Genomic DNA, 14,534 nt, shown 5'->3' on the forward strand with positions numbered 1-14,534 from the left:
CTAACGTTTCGAAGTTGCTAGAAAAATCGTTTACGATGTTTGAAATCTGGTTCTACATTCAATGACATGTAATCGATCAATGATTAATGACGCTGTTACAAAACCGGAGCTGCCTCCGAGATTGGCAAGAAGAAGAGTGTTAATAGAGATTAGTAAAAACACTGTTAACGGAATTGTATGCAGTTTTGAAAAAGAAACTAAACTACATTAAACGCCGCCCCAGCAGGCCACGAAGGCCCAACAGCACCGACCGGCCGCCGTGTCATCCTTAGCCCATAGGTGTCACCGGATGCGGATATGGAGGGGCATGTGGCACACCGTTTCCCCGCCCGTATGTCGGTTTACGAGACTGGAGCCGCTACTTCTCAAACAAGTAGCTCCTCAGTTTTCTTCACAAGGGCTGAGTGCACCCTGCCTGCCAACTGCGCTCGGCACCCAAGCGCTAGCCCAGCTCGACAGCGCTTAACTTCGGTAATCTGACTGGAACCGCTGTTACCATGCTCCAAGGTCGTTGGCCTCGGCTAACAAAGAAAAAATTTGACAGGTGTCTCGAGGGCACATGGATGGACGCTGAGAGCTACTCCAAGACAACAGTGAGTCAGATGCATCCGTTCTGCAAATTGTCATCACAGGGTATAGAACTTCCTGCTATTCGGAATGCGGTAGACAAACATCACGGACACAGTGAATAGCTTCCATATGTCTCTTTGACGAACAGCCAGAGAAGTAAGCCACCTCTTTTTCGTCACAAATTTCGACATACAATCTCGAAAACTATCAGACAGATTGTTATGATTCAAAGTAAATTGAGCGGATGATTTTTCACAGAAAGATAAACCCGAAAGATAACAGATTGTGTGAACGATGTATGAAGGTTATTGAAATAAATCGTGGCTTCCGTGCCTGTCAGAATGAATTTAATCTTACCTTGCGTGCCATTACGAAGTGAAGACTTGTAGGCTGAACAATATGGTTCCTTCTCTGCAGGAACATTGAGTTTTATGACATTTTGAAACTTAGGGTATCTCAATATCGATTTAAAGAGACTCCTCCACTGACACAGACTAGCAGGTTTATAAACGGCGTCAGAAGTTATTTTTCCAGAAATTACAATGTTTAGCTCGTATCTTACTTTTTATTTGTTTACCATAAAATGTACTTTCCCAATTCACCTTGCACTTCCCTGTAGCAAAGTATACTCACTAAGCCTGGACAGCTTGAAGGCGTCGGCAGTGTTAATAACGTCAACGAACGCCTGCAGCTCGAAGCGGCGGCTGTTAGAGCCGGTGACGTTCTGATTGTGGCTGAGCATCGCGTACTTGAACGCCGTCTGCACCTCGTCCGTCCCCTGCTCGAAGATGGCACCTGGAACGGGAAAATGAGTAACGAAATTAAACAACAGGTTTTCTCATATTTGTACAATAGGCCAAAAATTGTGGAGCACCCACAACACACAGTCGAATTGAATGGAGCTTCATAAACGTACACACACCATTGGTAGGTATGTAAATGTTAATGGCTGCTATTCTCTCTATCTTGTATAACTCCCACCAGGGTGTATTAGTGTTTAATGTGTTACATGGCCTGGCAAGATGTATGAGAAGCGTGAGCACCATCAGATGCTGCGTGCTCATTGCGAAGGACATGGAGATGGCACATACTCCTGTGAGACAGTGTTATCAGCACCTGACAGTGGAAGGTGCCACACTGTGGGTATTAGTCTGATCAGCTGGTCTGACAGAGGTGTATCCAGATTTGTGGAGCATTCAGATGTGACGATGGCCCGACGTTAGATTGGGAACATGAGTGCAGATATGCTCGTCGTCACGGTTCTGGTCGACCACGTCTGACTACTGCAAAGAAGGATCGCCGTACAATGCAACAAGCATATCGTAGAGCCTACACATACAAACTTGCCATCTGAGAATTGAACTAGCAAAATAGAAATGCGGAAAACAAATCTGAAAACAATTTATTATACTCACCAAAAAGAAACAATAACACAATCTCAAAATGAACAATCGAATCGATCCCAACTGCGGGTCGACACAAATACAAAATAACAAATAATAATAATAATAGAAAAGACCCGACTCTTCACCGGGAGCGAACACAAACAATTCTACAACGTCAAGAGGTTCATCGACTATACCAAGAGATTGGCCAGCTAGAAGACGTGTCTGGTCGTGGCCGCAGCTCTGTATCCTTCAGTGCGGTGCGTCGAACTGCGTTTTGCCGGCAGTGCGCCGCCTTATAAAGCCCATTGGCCGATGTATCTGCCGAAGCTATTTGCGATCACGTTACTGGAGTAGCAAAGTAGTTCCTACGCTAGCTGCGATCTGTGGTGAAGCTGTTCCGCAGGCTCCACGAACGTGTAGCGGTCCCTGGCGGCCGTTGGTGGAGACCTGGTGTTGTGTTGTGTTGTCGCCGTCGGTAAGTATTTGTTTTGACAACACAGACGATGTAGGTTGTCCTGATGAATATACACCCTGTGATACAGGCATCCCGTGATAGTTGGACGTAAAGTGGGATGCCGATGCAGTAGGCGCTACGACTTCCTAAGTGGGCGGCCACAGCATAGAGCAATAATGGATTCCCTGCATCATTGGACAGAAACTACCAGTCGCTGGATTAGGAAAATGCCGTCTTAGCCATAGGCTGCTGCTAACCTATAACACAGACGATTTCGTTTTGTGTGCTATTGTGATCGAGAAAGGATGAACTACTGATGATTCACGTCGCATTGTGTTTGGTGATGAGTTGTCGTTCTGCACTACCTGGATGACGATTGTCCACGAGCACGACGACAATCTGGAGGGACACAGTAGTGTTACTCAATGACGTCACAGTATTGACAGTCATCGGGTATGTCGTCAGGTCACAGGGAGTAGTGATTAAGGGAACTCTGAGGGTATAGTAGCACGTCACGGATATCGTGCATCTTCATGCGCTAACTCTCATGTGGCTATATCATGATGCTATTTTTCAACAGAAACATAATCTTGCACGTACGCCACGTAGCTATGTGGCTTGTATGCTACGAGGAGAAAATGTGTGGATGGAGATTGAAGGGTCTCAGCCAGATGTTCGTGTCCTCATATCATCGCCTCAGAGTTCACTGCTACATCACAACGTACAGTGGCTGCAATGGTTGAAAACCGAGACTACGTCACATGTTTAGCGGGAGAAACTGAGTGAGAGGAATTTTAATATCGGTGCAGCTTTTCATCACCTCGCTTGAGGGGGGAACATTATAGCAGAAACGCAGAAATGTGCTCTAAGTGGTAAGGAAATTTTCTGAAATCTTAAATATACAAGATTACTGTAAAAGACTGAAGCGTTTTCACAGATTTTCTGTAGCTATATTTTTTGACAAATTGTCTCAGGGCTTTGAGCAGACATAGAAAAATTCTGAAAGCTTTTTCTTCTGACATATCACTGCTACTCCATATTTGACTCCACTGAATATGCAGATATCGATAATCAGTTTCTTCTCAAGTTCAGTACAGCACGTCCCTAATAGACTGTTCAAAAGCTCTACTGACGCGAGCTCGTAGTACTGAGAGGGGTTTTTTGGTACAGGAAGCATAAACATTCAATCTTTCACGTAACCCCACCCACAAAAATCACATAGAGCTAGGTAGGAAGAGCGTGAAGCCCATGGTACGAATTGATGATCGATGGGTCCACCACATCCAGTCCATCGGTACTTGAAAAAGATAGATCTTGTTCTTATCCCATTCCCTTCCAGTATCTGTTTCAACTGTACCGAAAACTCAAAGTGTCTTTGTCATCGGGAGTCAGCGCCTGTATCAAAAGCAAGCGGTAACGCTTACGTTCAATCGCTTCGTTAAGATCTGTGGTATGTTAAGCTCTCTGCTTGCTCTGTTCCTCGACTTCTGAGAGCTACGTGGTCAACAGATTCTTTATTCACTGCAGGCTGACCCGTTGATTTCCCGTTAGAGGGGCATTCTGAAGCTTTAAACTACGAACAGCATCGCCGAATGGAATTGACAGTTGGTGGATCTTTGTTGAACTGACTGCTGCCTTCTTATGGTAGAATTCTTGACTATGGCTGCCACAATACAAAACTTTTTGAGTGGTTGTTGAGTTTTTTTTGACAATATATCAATGTATCCACAGTGAATTTATGACGTCACTTCAGTCATTTATAATACGTAACTCACCGTAGGCAATTGAATTAAATAAAAATTGATCTATCGTGAATCGTATTTCTATTCAGTTATTATATACTAATTCAGACGCACAATTAATAATGGCAATACAACGAAACTGTTCCTCGACTTACTAAGCAATTGCAAATGCAAAATATTATGGCTGCGAAAAGTAGGAGGTTACATCGAAAACGTAGGAGTCAAGTTGGGCACAATAAGAGACAAACTACAGGCTTCCAGAACAGAAATGATGATGAACTGGAAGAAAATCGATACAAGAGCAGAAGAAATAACGTTCTCAAAGAATGAAAGAAGTGTAGATCTGAAGGAAACTACATTGAAAACAAAGAAGGAGAAAGAATATTGATTTATCGTACCTTCCCAAAGGATTGTTTGCAAAAGAAGATACTAAGACACTAACATATTACTGTAATAGCGCAGGGTCCTTTACAATGAAGACGAAAGCAAATCCAGACAAGTATTACTTGGGAGCAGTTGATTCCTCTATTAGGTTCAGTCTACAATGGAAATCCTGTGCCACGTCCTGCAGGTTGGCTGTTCTGACGAAACCACAGTCCTCGACAGCACTGCAGAGCTAAATTATCTCCTAGTCTCGAATAATGGATAATATGAAATAAAATATTTAATTAAGTTTTTGTAATTGCCTTTTGTGACTTTGGGTCTGATCCTGAAATCATTCGAAAATTTGAATTTAACATCAGTAACTAAAAACACCTATTCCTGTAAGGAAAGCAGTGGCTGGAATACGGCTGCTCTCGGTGCAATGCGCACCAGATTGTAGATCTCGCCGAATTTTATTCGAGGTCTGTAAAATTAATTAAGGGAGTTTGAAAGGCTCGCTTGCAGTCAACAAGTTGTTCAGTGAGTAATGGTATCGATAAAAAAAAAATAACGCTAAAGCCAGTTACACCTTCGTCTCCCGTACAGCTCAAGAACCAGAGGTAATGGTATTAGATGATACTTCCCGATAAGGAACAGAAACAACAGAACATTGCATTGAGACTCAGCTCACGGATCGCAGCAGACTACTGCTGTATAGACAATTCTAACTCTGGTCAATAAACTGACGCACTGTCATTTAAATATGTACATAAGAGAATTATGGTAAAGAAGTCTATTATATCGTATGGTCGCTTGAAACCAAAATGCTCATTATGACCCAACGGTAGAGTTGTGTCAGGTGGCGGCTATGGAGACTGGCACGGCTATGCCGAGAGCAGGGCGTGCTGGTGACCTGCCCAGCAGCAGGCTATGAGAGAAGCGATGGCATCCAGGCAGCGAACCCTAGACCCGACATCTGGCTGCTGGCACTTGACGTCGGTAAATTCCCTCTGGGTCGATAGCTAGAAGTACCTTAATTAAACTGTCGGACAACTAGAGCTGTTGCTGGATCACAAGACAGGCGGTGATGGCTGCTCCAGTGGATGGTGGCAGGGCGAATTATTGAATTCTTGGAGTAGCTCACTGAAAATGGATACAGCAGTATACTACACACCTTTACAAGACTTAAGGAAGTGTAATTCAAATGCAGATTGGATTTCTGAAGAGTGTTAACCGAGTGAAAGCTGCTTATTCTTGGGAAAAAAGTGATATTGTTAAAAAGAAACGACAGTAAAGAATATTTATTGAGAGATCAGTGTCAAGGGACCCAGACTAGTGAACAGGGTGTAGGGAAGCAGCCTACTGACGCCGTAATAAATTCACATCAGTCTTTCCATTGTGTGCCAGCGTAGCTCTGACGTCATAAATGTTGCGCAATACTTTAAAAATCAAGTAAATAACCTGAAACGTTTCTAGCATGTCAGGAGTAATACTAAATCAATATGTGTTGAATATCAGTTCAATAACTTTAACCATTTTCGAAATTTGGATGTTTTTCTGTAAAAATCATTGGCGCAACCGAAAACAGCTACAGACTTAAAAATTTATATTTAGATTCCTTCTTCATAATTATTTAATAGAAACAGTACTTTGGATTTCACAAATTAAAATTTTAGTTGAAATTCATGATTTTCTGGTTTTTGTCTTAAAAATTAAGGAAGCAAGATAGATTAAGTAGGCTAATAAATAAGGCTAGGATGTTTAAATTTAAGTAGAAGGGAGATTCGCCATAATCATAAAGATGTGAGAAGTTTCAATTGAATAACTATAAAACTATAGCGATAGCGTATCTCCAAAGGGCAAGTTCAGAGCTCGTCTACTGCGTGTAGTGTAATTAAATTAATTCTCTCGTCCAAAATAATTGACTTAGCTACGTCAAACTTTTATTATGATTACTTAACTGTGTGATGAATGCATATTTAAATTGAGAGCTTCATCGGCCCTCAGCAAAGGAAGCAATGATTTATTCAATAACTTAATGTGGTGCATTACTAGCCCAGCGGCTAGTCGGGGGAGCCGATTTGATCAGGCGTTCCCTTAGCCGGCTTTATATATAAGAACGCTGCGCGAGAGAGTAAGGCCTAGTGATGGGCTTAACTGCGATTTTCCAATATCACTGATTTCTGTGAATGCTACTTTTCAGTATCTGTTATTCTTAACTGTGATTTGTCGCAGTTAAGAGTCGCAGTTAAGGAACCCAAGTCGCGTATCCCTCCGCCACTGCTATTTCTGCGATTTCTGCTACTTCCGCGACTTCTGTGACTTCTGCTACTTCTGTGAGTTCTGCGATTTCTGTGACTTCTGCGATTTCTGTGACTTCTGCTACTTCTGTGATTTCTGCTACTTCTGCGATTTCTGTGACTCCTGCGATTTCTGCGACTTACCACCATATGAAAAAGTTACATCCGTCCACACAGAAAATTGCATCTCAACAAACCTGTCATTGGTAAGTATGTTTTACATTTGTTCTTCCGTTGGCTTTAATCTTGTATTAAAGAAATAACTGTGAAAATATTAATAGTGTAATTAATATGTAAGTAGCCATACAGTACCGTAATAGTTCGTGTTTAGAAAATGAATTCTAACATATTATTATGTTCTCAGGTACCCGAACTACATTTCAGTCACTCAGTAAAGTGATAACTCAAAATATCATTGTCAGCAGATCTGGAGAAATTGCCACTGCGTCTTTAGACCGTTTTCGTCAGACGAGAGGTTAGTTTCTAAGTGTTTCGATGGACTTAAGTGAGATCGTTCTTGCAAATGTGAAATATACCCCATTGAGTGGCTTTCATTACAGCAAATATTAGCAATCTACTCTGTCAATTATATTGCTTGTAATTAGTGACAGCAAAAATTGTTTAATAATCCTTGTGATTTTGCAGACACAGTTCTGGTTGATGTACGTATTTATCCACATCAAGGCTGTTGGGAGAGACTCGTGAAGATTCAAGAGAGCTCTTAGAGGATTTGCAGTTTAGAAGTGACATTATTGCGAAATAAGTGTGCAGATGAGTGATTAAACTGTGTTTTATTGAAGTTGTTGTGCGATTTTAAAGGAATAATAAATGTTAAATACAGTGAGCGAATAATGAAAATCTCATTTTCCACATGTTAAGCCGTCCTGTACCCGTAATTTTCCGCCACATATTTATTGGTAAAGACTTGTTGGAGAGTGACATGCCGCCCCCCCCCCCCCCCCTCTATCTCCACAATCTTGGTGTGACACTGACCTGTAACATATCCTGAAGTCTACAATATGCATTTTGAGGCTGTTGATACGAAAGTGGGAAGTACAGATCTTACAGTTAAATCAGGAATAGCTTAAGTGAATTACTTGAAAGTAACACAGGAAAAGCTTACTTATGTAGGTGGTAGTAGTGTCGGCAAAAAGTTCTTGTGTGTGAAGTTGCCATGTAGAACACCAGGTGTAACGCTTTTCTCCCGACTCTTGAACTGTGTCGAAACAAAAGTGAGGCATTCATATGACACAATAATACTGTTTTTATGTCACTACACTTATACAGGTGTCTGCGTTCTGCTGTGTTAACATTGCAAAGTCCTGTAGGCATGTGGAGTATTAACCAAAACTGTCATATTGGAAGCAGAATCAGACACATTTGTTACGTTACTTGATATTTTCAGGAGAAAAAGGCAATGTTGCTTCTTATTAATATAATACATTCAGAGTCACAGCTGTGTTTGACCAACCATAACTGACGCTGAATGTGCATGTCGTCATATAATATGAAGGGCTTATTTCAATAGTGGTACAAGTCCATTATCTCCACTTTTCTGTCTATAATGCTTCTGAAATTAATGATCATAAACAAAGGTTCATCTCTAGCAAGAAGCCATATGCTTGAATATTTCTGGTATCTCAACTGCAGATTTTTCAGCACTCATTTAACTTTACGACTCTGTATCTCAAAATGAACAAAAGTGGACTTGTACCACTATTGAAATAAGCCCTTCATATTCAGTATTATGCACACAGTCACACACAGCACGTCGATCTCGTGAGGCACAAGGCTCTCGTAACGAAGTACGTACGTCGGTCAACAGATGGCACTAGGAAAAGAATGTTAATTGCGCTTTTTAGTTGCTACTTGTGACCCCTAGTTGCGATTTGTCGCAGAAATCGCAGTTTGACTCGGTAGCGAATTGCATAGTATGAAATTTGCTCAACAGATGGCACTGCTAACTGCGCTTTTTAGTTGCTACTTGCGACTCTTAGTTGCGACTTGTCACGGAAGTCGCAGTTAGACTCGATAGCGTGTCGCAGAGATGAGCGTAGTACGAACTTTGGCCAACAGATGGCACTGTTAACTACGCTTTTTAGTTGCTACTTGCGACTTCTAGCCGCGATTTGTCACTGAAATCGCAGAAAGCAGTACGGAATTCGGCCAACAGACGGCTCACGGCGTTGAATGTGAAATGCTACTTGCGACTGCTAACTGTGACTGAAATCGCAGTTAGATTTTGTAAAGTTGTTATTGTGATATCTGTGACTTCTCAATCACTGTGATTTCTAACAGATACGCGATTTCCTGCCCACCACTAGTAAGGCCCCAGTTCTCTCCAGACGCTGAATAGCACACCATCTGTGTCGGGAGTCGCGTCGCGTCGGTATCATTGCTATAAACAGCCTCGGATGCCGTATTAAGTTACTCGGGATACGCGTAACCATGAAATCATTTTCGAGTGAAGTGTTAATTCTGGGATGACTTTAATTATCTATCTGCAGTTTGCGTATGTGGTATTTTCACGTGCCGTCGCAGGACAAACATTCTACCATTATTTAGCGTGGCGTTTGATGAACATTATCATCAAATTATGGTGAGCATTCATTTAAACATTTAATTAGGACAGTTATAGTTGCATCTGCGCACTAGACTCTGAACTGCTCTGTTAGTCAGATTGTGTGGATTCTTTTTTTTTTTTTTCATCTGTGACTCTCAGAATATAGAGAACGTTTTTACACGATCGTTTTTTATTATGAATCCCAGACAATCTCCTAATTCCTCAGAGCTATAAGCTGTACCTATAAGTGTATTTCTCAGATGAAGTGGGTACTAGGAATTCTAATTACAGGCTTCACGTTTTGCTAATCACTTTCTGGTTGCCAAAATTGTAGTTAGAAAGCCAGTGTTGAGAACGGCAAAACAACAGCATAAATAATAGGAACATTTTATATTTGATATAACAGACAACAATTCCACCCGCCGCCCCACAAGGGGACGACAAGAGGTTCGCGAACTTACACACTTATTGCCCAAACTGCCCATATCTGCGGCAAAAATAGTCTTTTAGAATGGGAAATGTTACCCAAAATATAGTACAATACCACATAAACGAATGAAAATAAGCAAAGTAGACTAATTTTCGTGTCGAACAATCACTTACTTCAGATACCGTTCGAATAGTAAAAATGGCAGTCATGACAGTTTCCTATTTATCTTAACATCTAGAAATTTGAACTGTTCAGTTTCACTAATAATATGTCCATTCTATGAAATTAAAACGTCGGGTTTTGTTGAATTGTGTGTTAGTAACTGTAAAAACTGTGTCTTACTGTGATTTAGCGTTAGTTTATTTTGCGCAAGCCATTAACTTATGTCATGAACTCCACTGGAACAGAGCAAATGTTGCACACAGTATCCTTTACTACGAAGCTAGTGCCATCACCAAACAGAAATATTTTGGAATTACGCATAGTACTGTAGGTCATACCACTTGTATAAATAAGGAACAGGAGTGGCCCCAACACAGCTTCATATGACACTCCCCAATTGACCGTACCCCACTAAGACCCCACATCGCAGCCATTCTCAGCACTGTTAATAATGACAGTTTGCTGTCTGTTGTTAAAGTAAGAGGTGAACCAATTGTGAGCTACTCGTCGTATTCCGTAATGGTTCAATTTTTCCAGTAATATTTTGTGCTCAACGCAATAAAACGCCTTAGTTAAATAAAAAAAAATGCCTAGTGTTAAAAATCTTTTGTTTAATCCACCCAGTACTTCACAGAGAAAAGAGAATATAGCATTTTCAGTTGTTAAACGACTTCTAAAGCCGAACTGTACATTTGATACCAAATTATATGATATAAAATGACCAATTATCCTTACCTACACAGCCTTTTCAATAACTTTGGAAAACTATTATGGCATAGAAATAGGTCTAAATTGTCTACATATTCCTTTCTCCATTTTTATAATGTGACTTTACTACTGAGTACTTTAATCTTTCAGGAAACTGACCATTCTTAAAGCAAAAATTACAAATATGGCTAAGTACAGGGCTAATATGTCCAACACAGTACTTTAATATTCTCCTAGGCGCTCCATCATACCCATAAGAGTCTTTGGTCTTCAGTGATTTAATTATTGACTCAATCTTCCCGTTGTCAGTATCACAGAGGAGTATTTCAGACGTAAATCTCGGAAAGGCATTTTCCAAGAGAGTTATATGATTCCTTGTAGAAACTGAGTTTTTATTTAATTCACCAACAATAATTCACCAGCGATGCTCTGAAAATGACTGTTAAACTCTGTACACATATCCGACTTATCAGTAACAGAAGTATTTTTACTACGAAATGACTTTACATCGTCGACCTTGTGCTGCTGACCAGGAACTTCCTTCACAACTGACCATATGGTTATAATTTTATTCTGTGAATTAGCCATTCCATTTGCGTACCACACACTCTTTGCCTTCTTACTAGTATTTTTAAGCACCTTATAATACCGTGTAATGGGCTACTGTAGCTTGATTGTGACTACTTCTAACTTTTTGATATAATTCCCGCTTTGTTCTACATGATATCCTTATCCCACTAGTAAGCCATCTGGACTGCCTACTACTGCTAGTACCCAGTTTAGAAGTTTAGAACTATCTAATGGAGAGCAGTTCTCAAAAATCACTAGAAATGTGTCGACAGTTTTGGATATGTGTAAACTGTTTTAAATAATAATTTAAATCACGGTATTTTCTTTTCTTCATGATCCGATTTGCATGAATCAAAGCCTGTACGGTATCGCAAGCTATCCTCAAGTTACCTGGGAAAAACCCATTTAGGAGATTAACCTCTCCAAACAGAGAAACAGCCAGATAAGATGGTTTTAGCAAAGCTTTAAATCGCCAGGTCGTTTTCTTTCGTGACGCTTCTGTGATGGAGTAAAGCCTGTACGGTGCTCCAAGCTAAAACCCCATGAAAATTCGTAGTTTTGGAGAAGCGTGTTCAAACAAACAAATAGGCAAACCCGTCAGTTTTACAGATTTATTATAAATACAAAATATTTATTTTATCTCACATCTGTTACTGGACATGGATTAATTTAGACATAAGCGCGGGTAGTTCGGTAGCGTTATGGGTATCTTGGTGTCTTACTTGTCTAGTGACAGCAGTAATCAAGGTGAAGTGAGACTGATCCAAGATAATTTTAAGTATTCCTTGTTCTTTGGCAGAATGAGCTTTTTACTTACTATTTCTTGCTATGGACATTTACCCTACGTTATAGATTGTACATGTTGTTGCCCAGTTTCCTCTGTGTTCGAGTTTGTTCTGCTATAGTTATAAGGATGATTATGCTGTTGATTATTTTAGCTCTACTGAAGGTTATTTCGGGCTACAGGTACATATAATGCACTTTAAAGTAAGTACACTATTCTGTCGGTTGAACTTTTGATGCGTAATAAAATAATGGTTACACTAAGCCTCATATCTGCGCATGTGACAGTCTGAGCCTCACTCCAACTAAATCCTACACTACACCTTCGTGTGAAATGCAGTTGGGAAATACCGAGATAAAAGCTGGATTAATGATAAAATTGTGTAAATGTTTTACTCACATATAGCCATGAGCAGTTTCTCATCAAAAAGCCATCATCAGATTGCGCTTTAAAACTTTTATTCTGGGGTCTGATTTTGTGCTAATTAAATCCTTATGCTCTAAGATATATAATAAATAAACAAATAAAATCTAGAAAATGAAAAGGAAACATTTGGTGTCGGTAACGAGTGATACAGGGTGTAACAGAATATGTTTTAAAAATGAGGGAGCTTATGTTGGATTATATTCGGCACCTATAGCGCAAACGTGAAAATAACTGGACTATCTATAGCCACCACTGTGTTGTTGAACATTCACACACTTCATGTAAGAGAAGTTACCTGGTGAAACTCTCAGCGATTACCTGGACTGGAATTCTTGGAGATCACCTTACTGGAAGATGAGTGCAGCATGGTATTTGAACTTTCTGGAGAGTTCCTTACCTGAACTTCTGGAGGACGTTCCCTTGCTGTAGTGCTCTAGTTTGTAGTTTCAGAACGTTTGTGCTCCAGTTCACTTTGATCGTCGAGCCAAGGCATACCTCACAGACAGCTGCGGTCAGAGAGTCATCCGAAGGGGGTACCCTTGTCCTGTGCGCTCTCTTGACTTCAACCTTCAGGTTACATAAAATCCCTTGTGTACTCAGAATCATCAGGGATAGTACCTGAGCTTCCTGAACGCATCATTACAGCGTTTGATACTATCAGGAGAGGGCATGATATCTTTCAGAGAATCTGAGAACGTTATGTAACAAAACTGATGGTCGTCATATCGAAAATTTACTCTGCGGTAGTGATAACATGGATTCCGTTTACAGTATCTGATTTTACTCTACTGCCAACAACCGTTTTCCCGACTGCTGTTTCTGGTGCTTTATTTAGCCTACCAAGTGCATTGGAAGTGCTTTATAATGCAGAAACATTTTTTTTCATATTTCCGGCTGTTCATTCCTCTGATTTCATCCTCTACAAGTTACCAAATTCTTGAAACCTCGTTCTGTTACACGTTTTATAGCGTCCGCCTTCTTGCAACAACGTGGTTCTACTTTTTGTTGAATCCCAAAAAATGTTTCCCCGAAGTCGTAGCATTTTCAGTGGTTTCTTATTCTTTTCTTATTTCACCTGTGGTAGCGTCTCTGACTACAAATTTACCAATGCTGTGGCCCCGGTAAATCTAGAAAATGTTTAAATTTTGAATAAAAGTCATCAGCAATGGTGGCAGAAGATGTCCGGCATAACAAGTCAGACTCGTTCTGCCATGGACTTATCAAAGACGGCGGAGGAGCGAACAAATGTTCAGAGCAAACCTTTGCCCTTGGGTTGAGAAACTGCCCCTAAAAGGAGGAATTATCAGATTCATGAGACTAAAGTAGATAGTTGAATCCACTGCTTTAACGACAAATCCACAAGAGATGTTTTCCGTAATTGGAAAAGTAGCAAGATGATCTCCCCACCGGCAAAAGATTCGAGATTAATCCACCACTCAAATCTCCTTAAGGGTACTTCGAAGCAGGAGGTAAACATGAGAAAAAGATGGAATAACCGACGACAGAATAACACTCTACTATTCGAATGCCAGAAGATTGAACGTAATAGGAATGCTATAAAATCTGAAAACGAAAATGCAAAGGCTGGAGTGTGCGTCAGTAAAGTGAAGTGGAAAGAAGATACTGATTTCTAGACGAACGAATCTCGGGAAATATCAACAGCAGCCGAAAGTTGTAAACAAGAGTAGGATTAGTTAGGAATCGGATAGTAGAGGAGGGAGTGAGCCATTGTTCTCATCAGATTTGACACCAAACCAACGCCGACAACGTTATTTCAGGTACACACGTCAACGTCGTAGGCAGAAGCTGAAGCGGTACAGAAAGTATATGAATGAATGAGTAGTTCAGTATGTAGAGGGAGTCGAAAATCTAATAATCATGAGGTAATGGAACGTGGTGGTAGGACAACGATCAGGAGAAATGTGGTCAAGGGGATGTGGGCTTGGCAGTAGGAACTAGAGAGAATAAAGACCATCTGAGGTCTACAATAAATTTCAGACAGTGAAAGAGAATACTCTGTTCAAGAATCACAGGAGGGTGAGGTATTATTTTGAAAAGACCAGCGCACATGGTA

At 40.6% G+C, this 14,534-nt stretch overlaps 1 protein-coding gene across 1 annotated transcript in view; it reads right to left on the minus strand.

Moving 5' to 3' along the window:
- LOC124612850 (glutamate receptor 1-like) overlaps nt 1-14,534 on the minus strand; it is a 502,148-nt gene that overhangs the window by 297,679 nt on the left and 189,935 nt on the right. Inside the window, exon 2 of the mRNA XM_047141279.1 lies at nt 1,204-1,365. Within this exon, the coding sequence (XP_046997235.1) occupies nt 1,204-1,312 (109 nt within the window). The 5' untranslated portion in view covers nt 1,313-1,365. The remainder of the gene's footprint in view (nt 1-1,203; nt 1,366-14,534) is intronic.

Source organism: Schistocerca americana, chromosome 4 (genome assembly GCF_021461395.2).
Source record: "Schistocerca americana isolate TAMUIC-IGC-003095 chromosome 4, iqSchAmer2.1, whole genome shotgun sequence".
Lineage (NCBI taxonomy): Eukaryota > Metazoa > Arthropoda > Insecta > Orthoptera > Acrididae > Schistocerca > Schistocerca americana.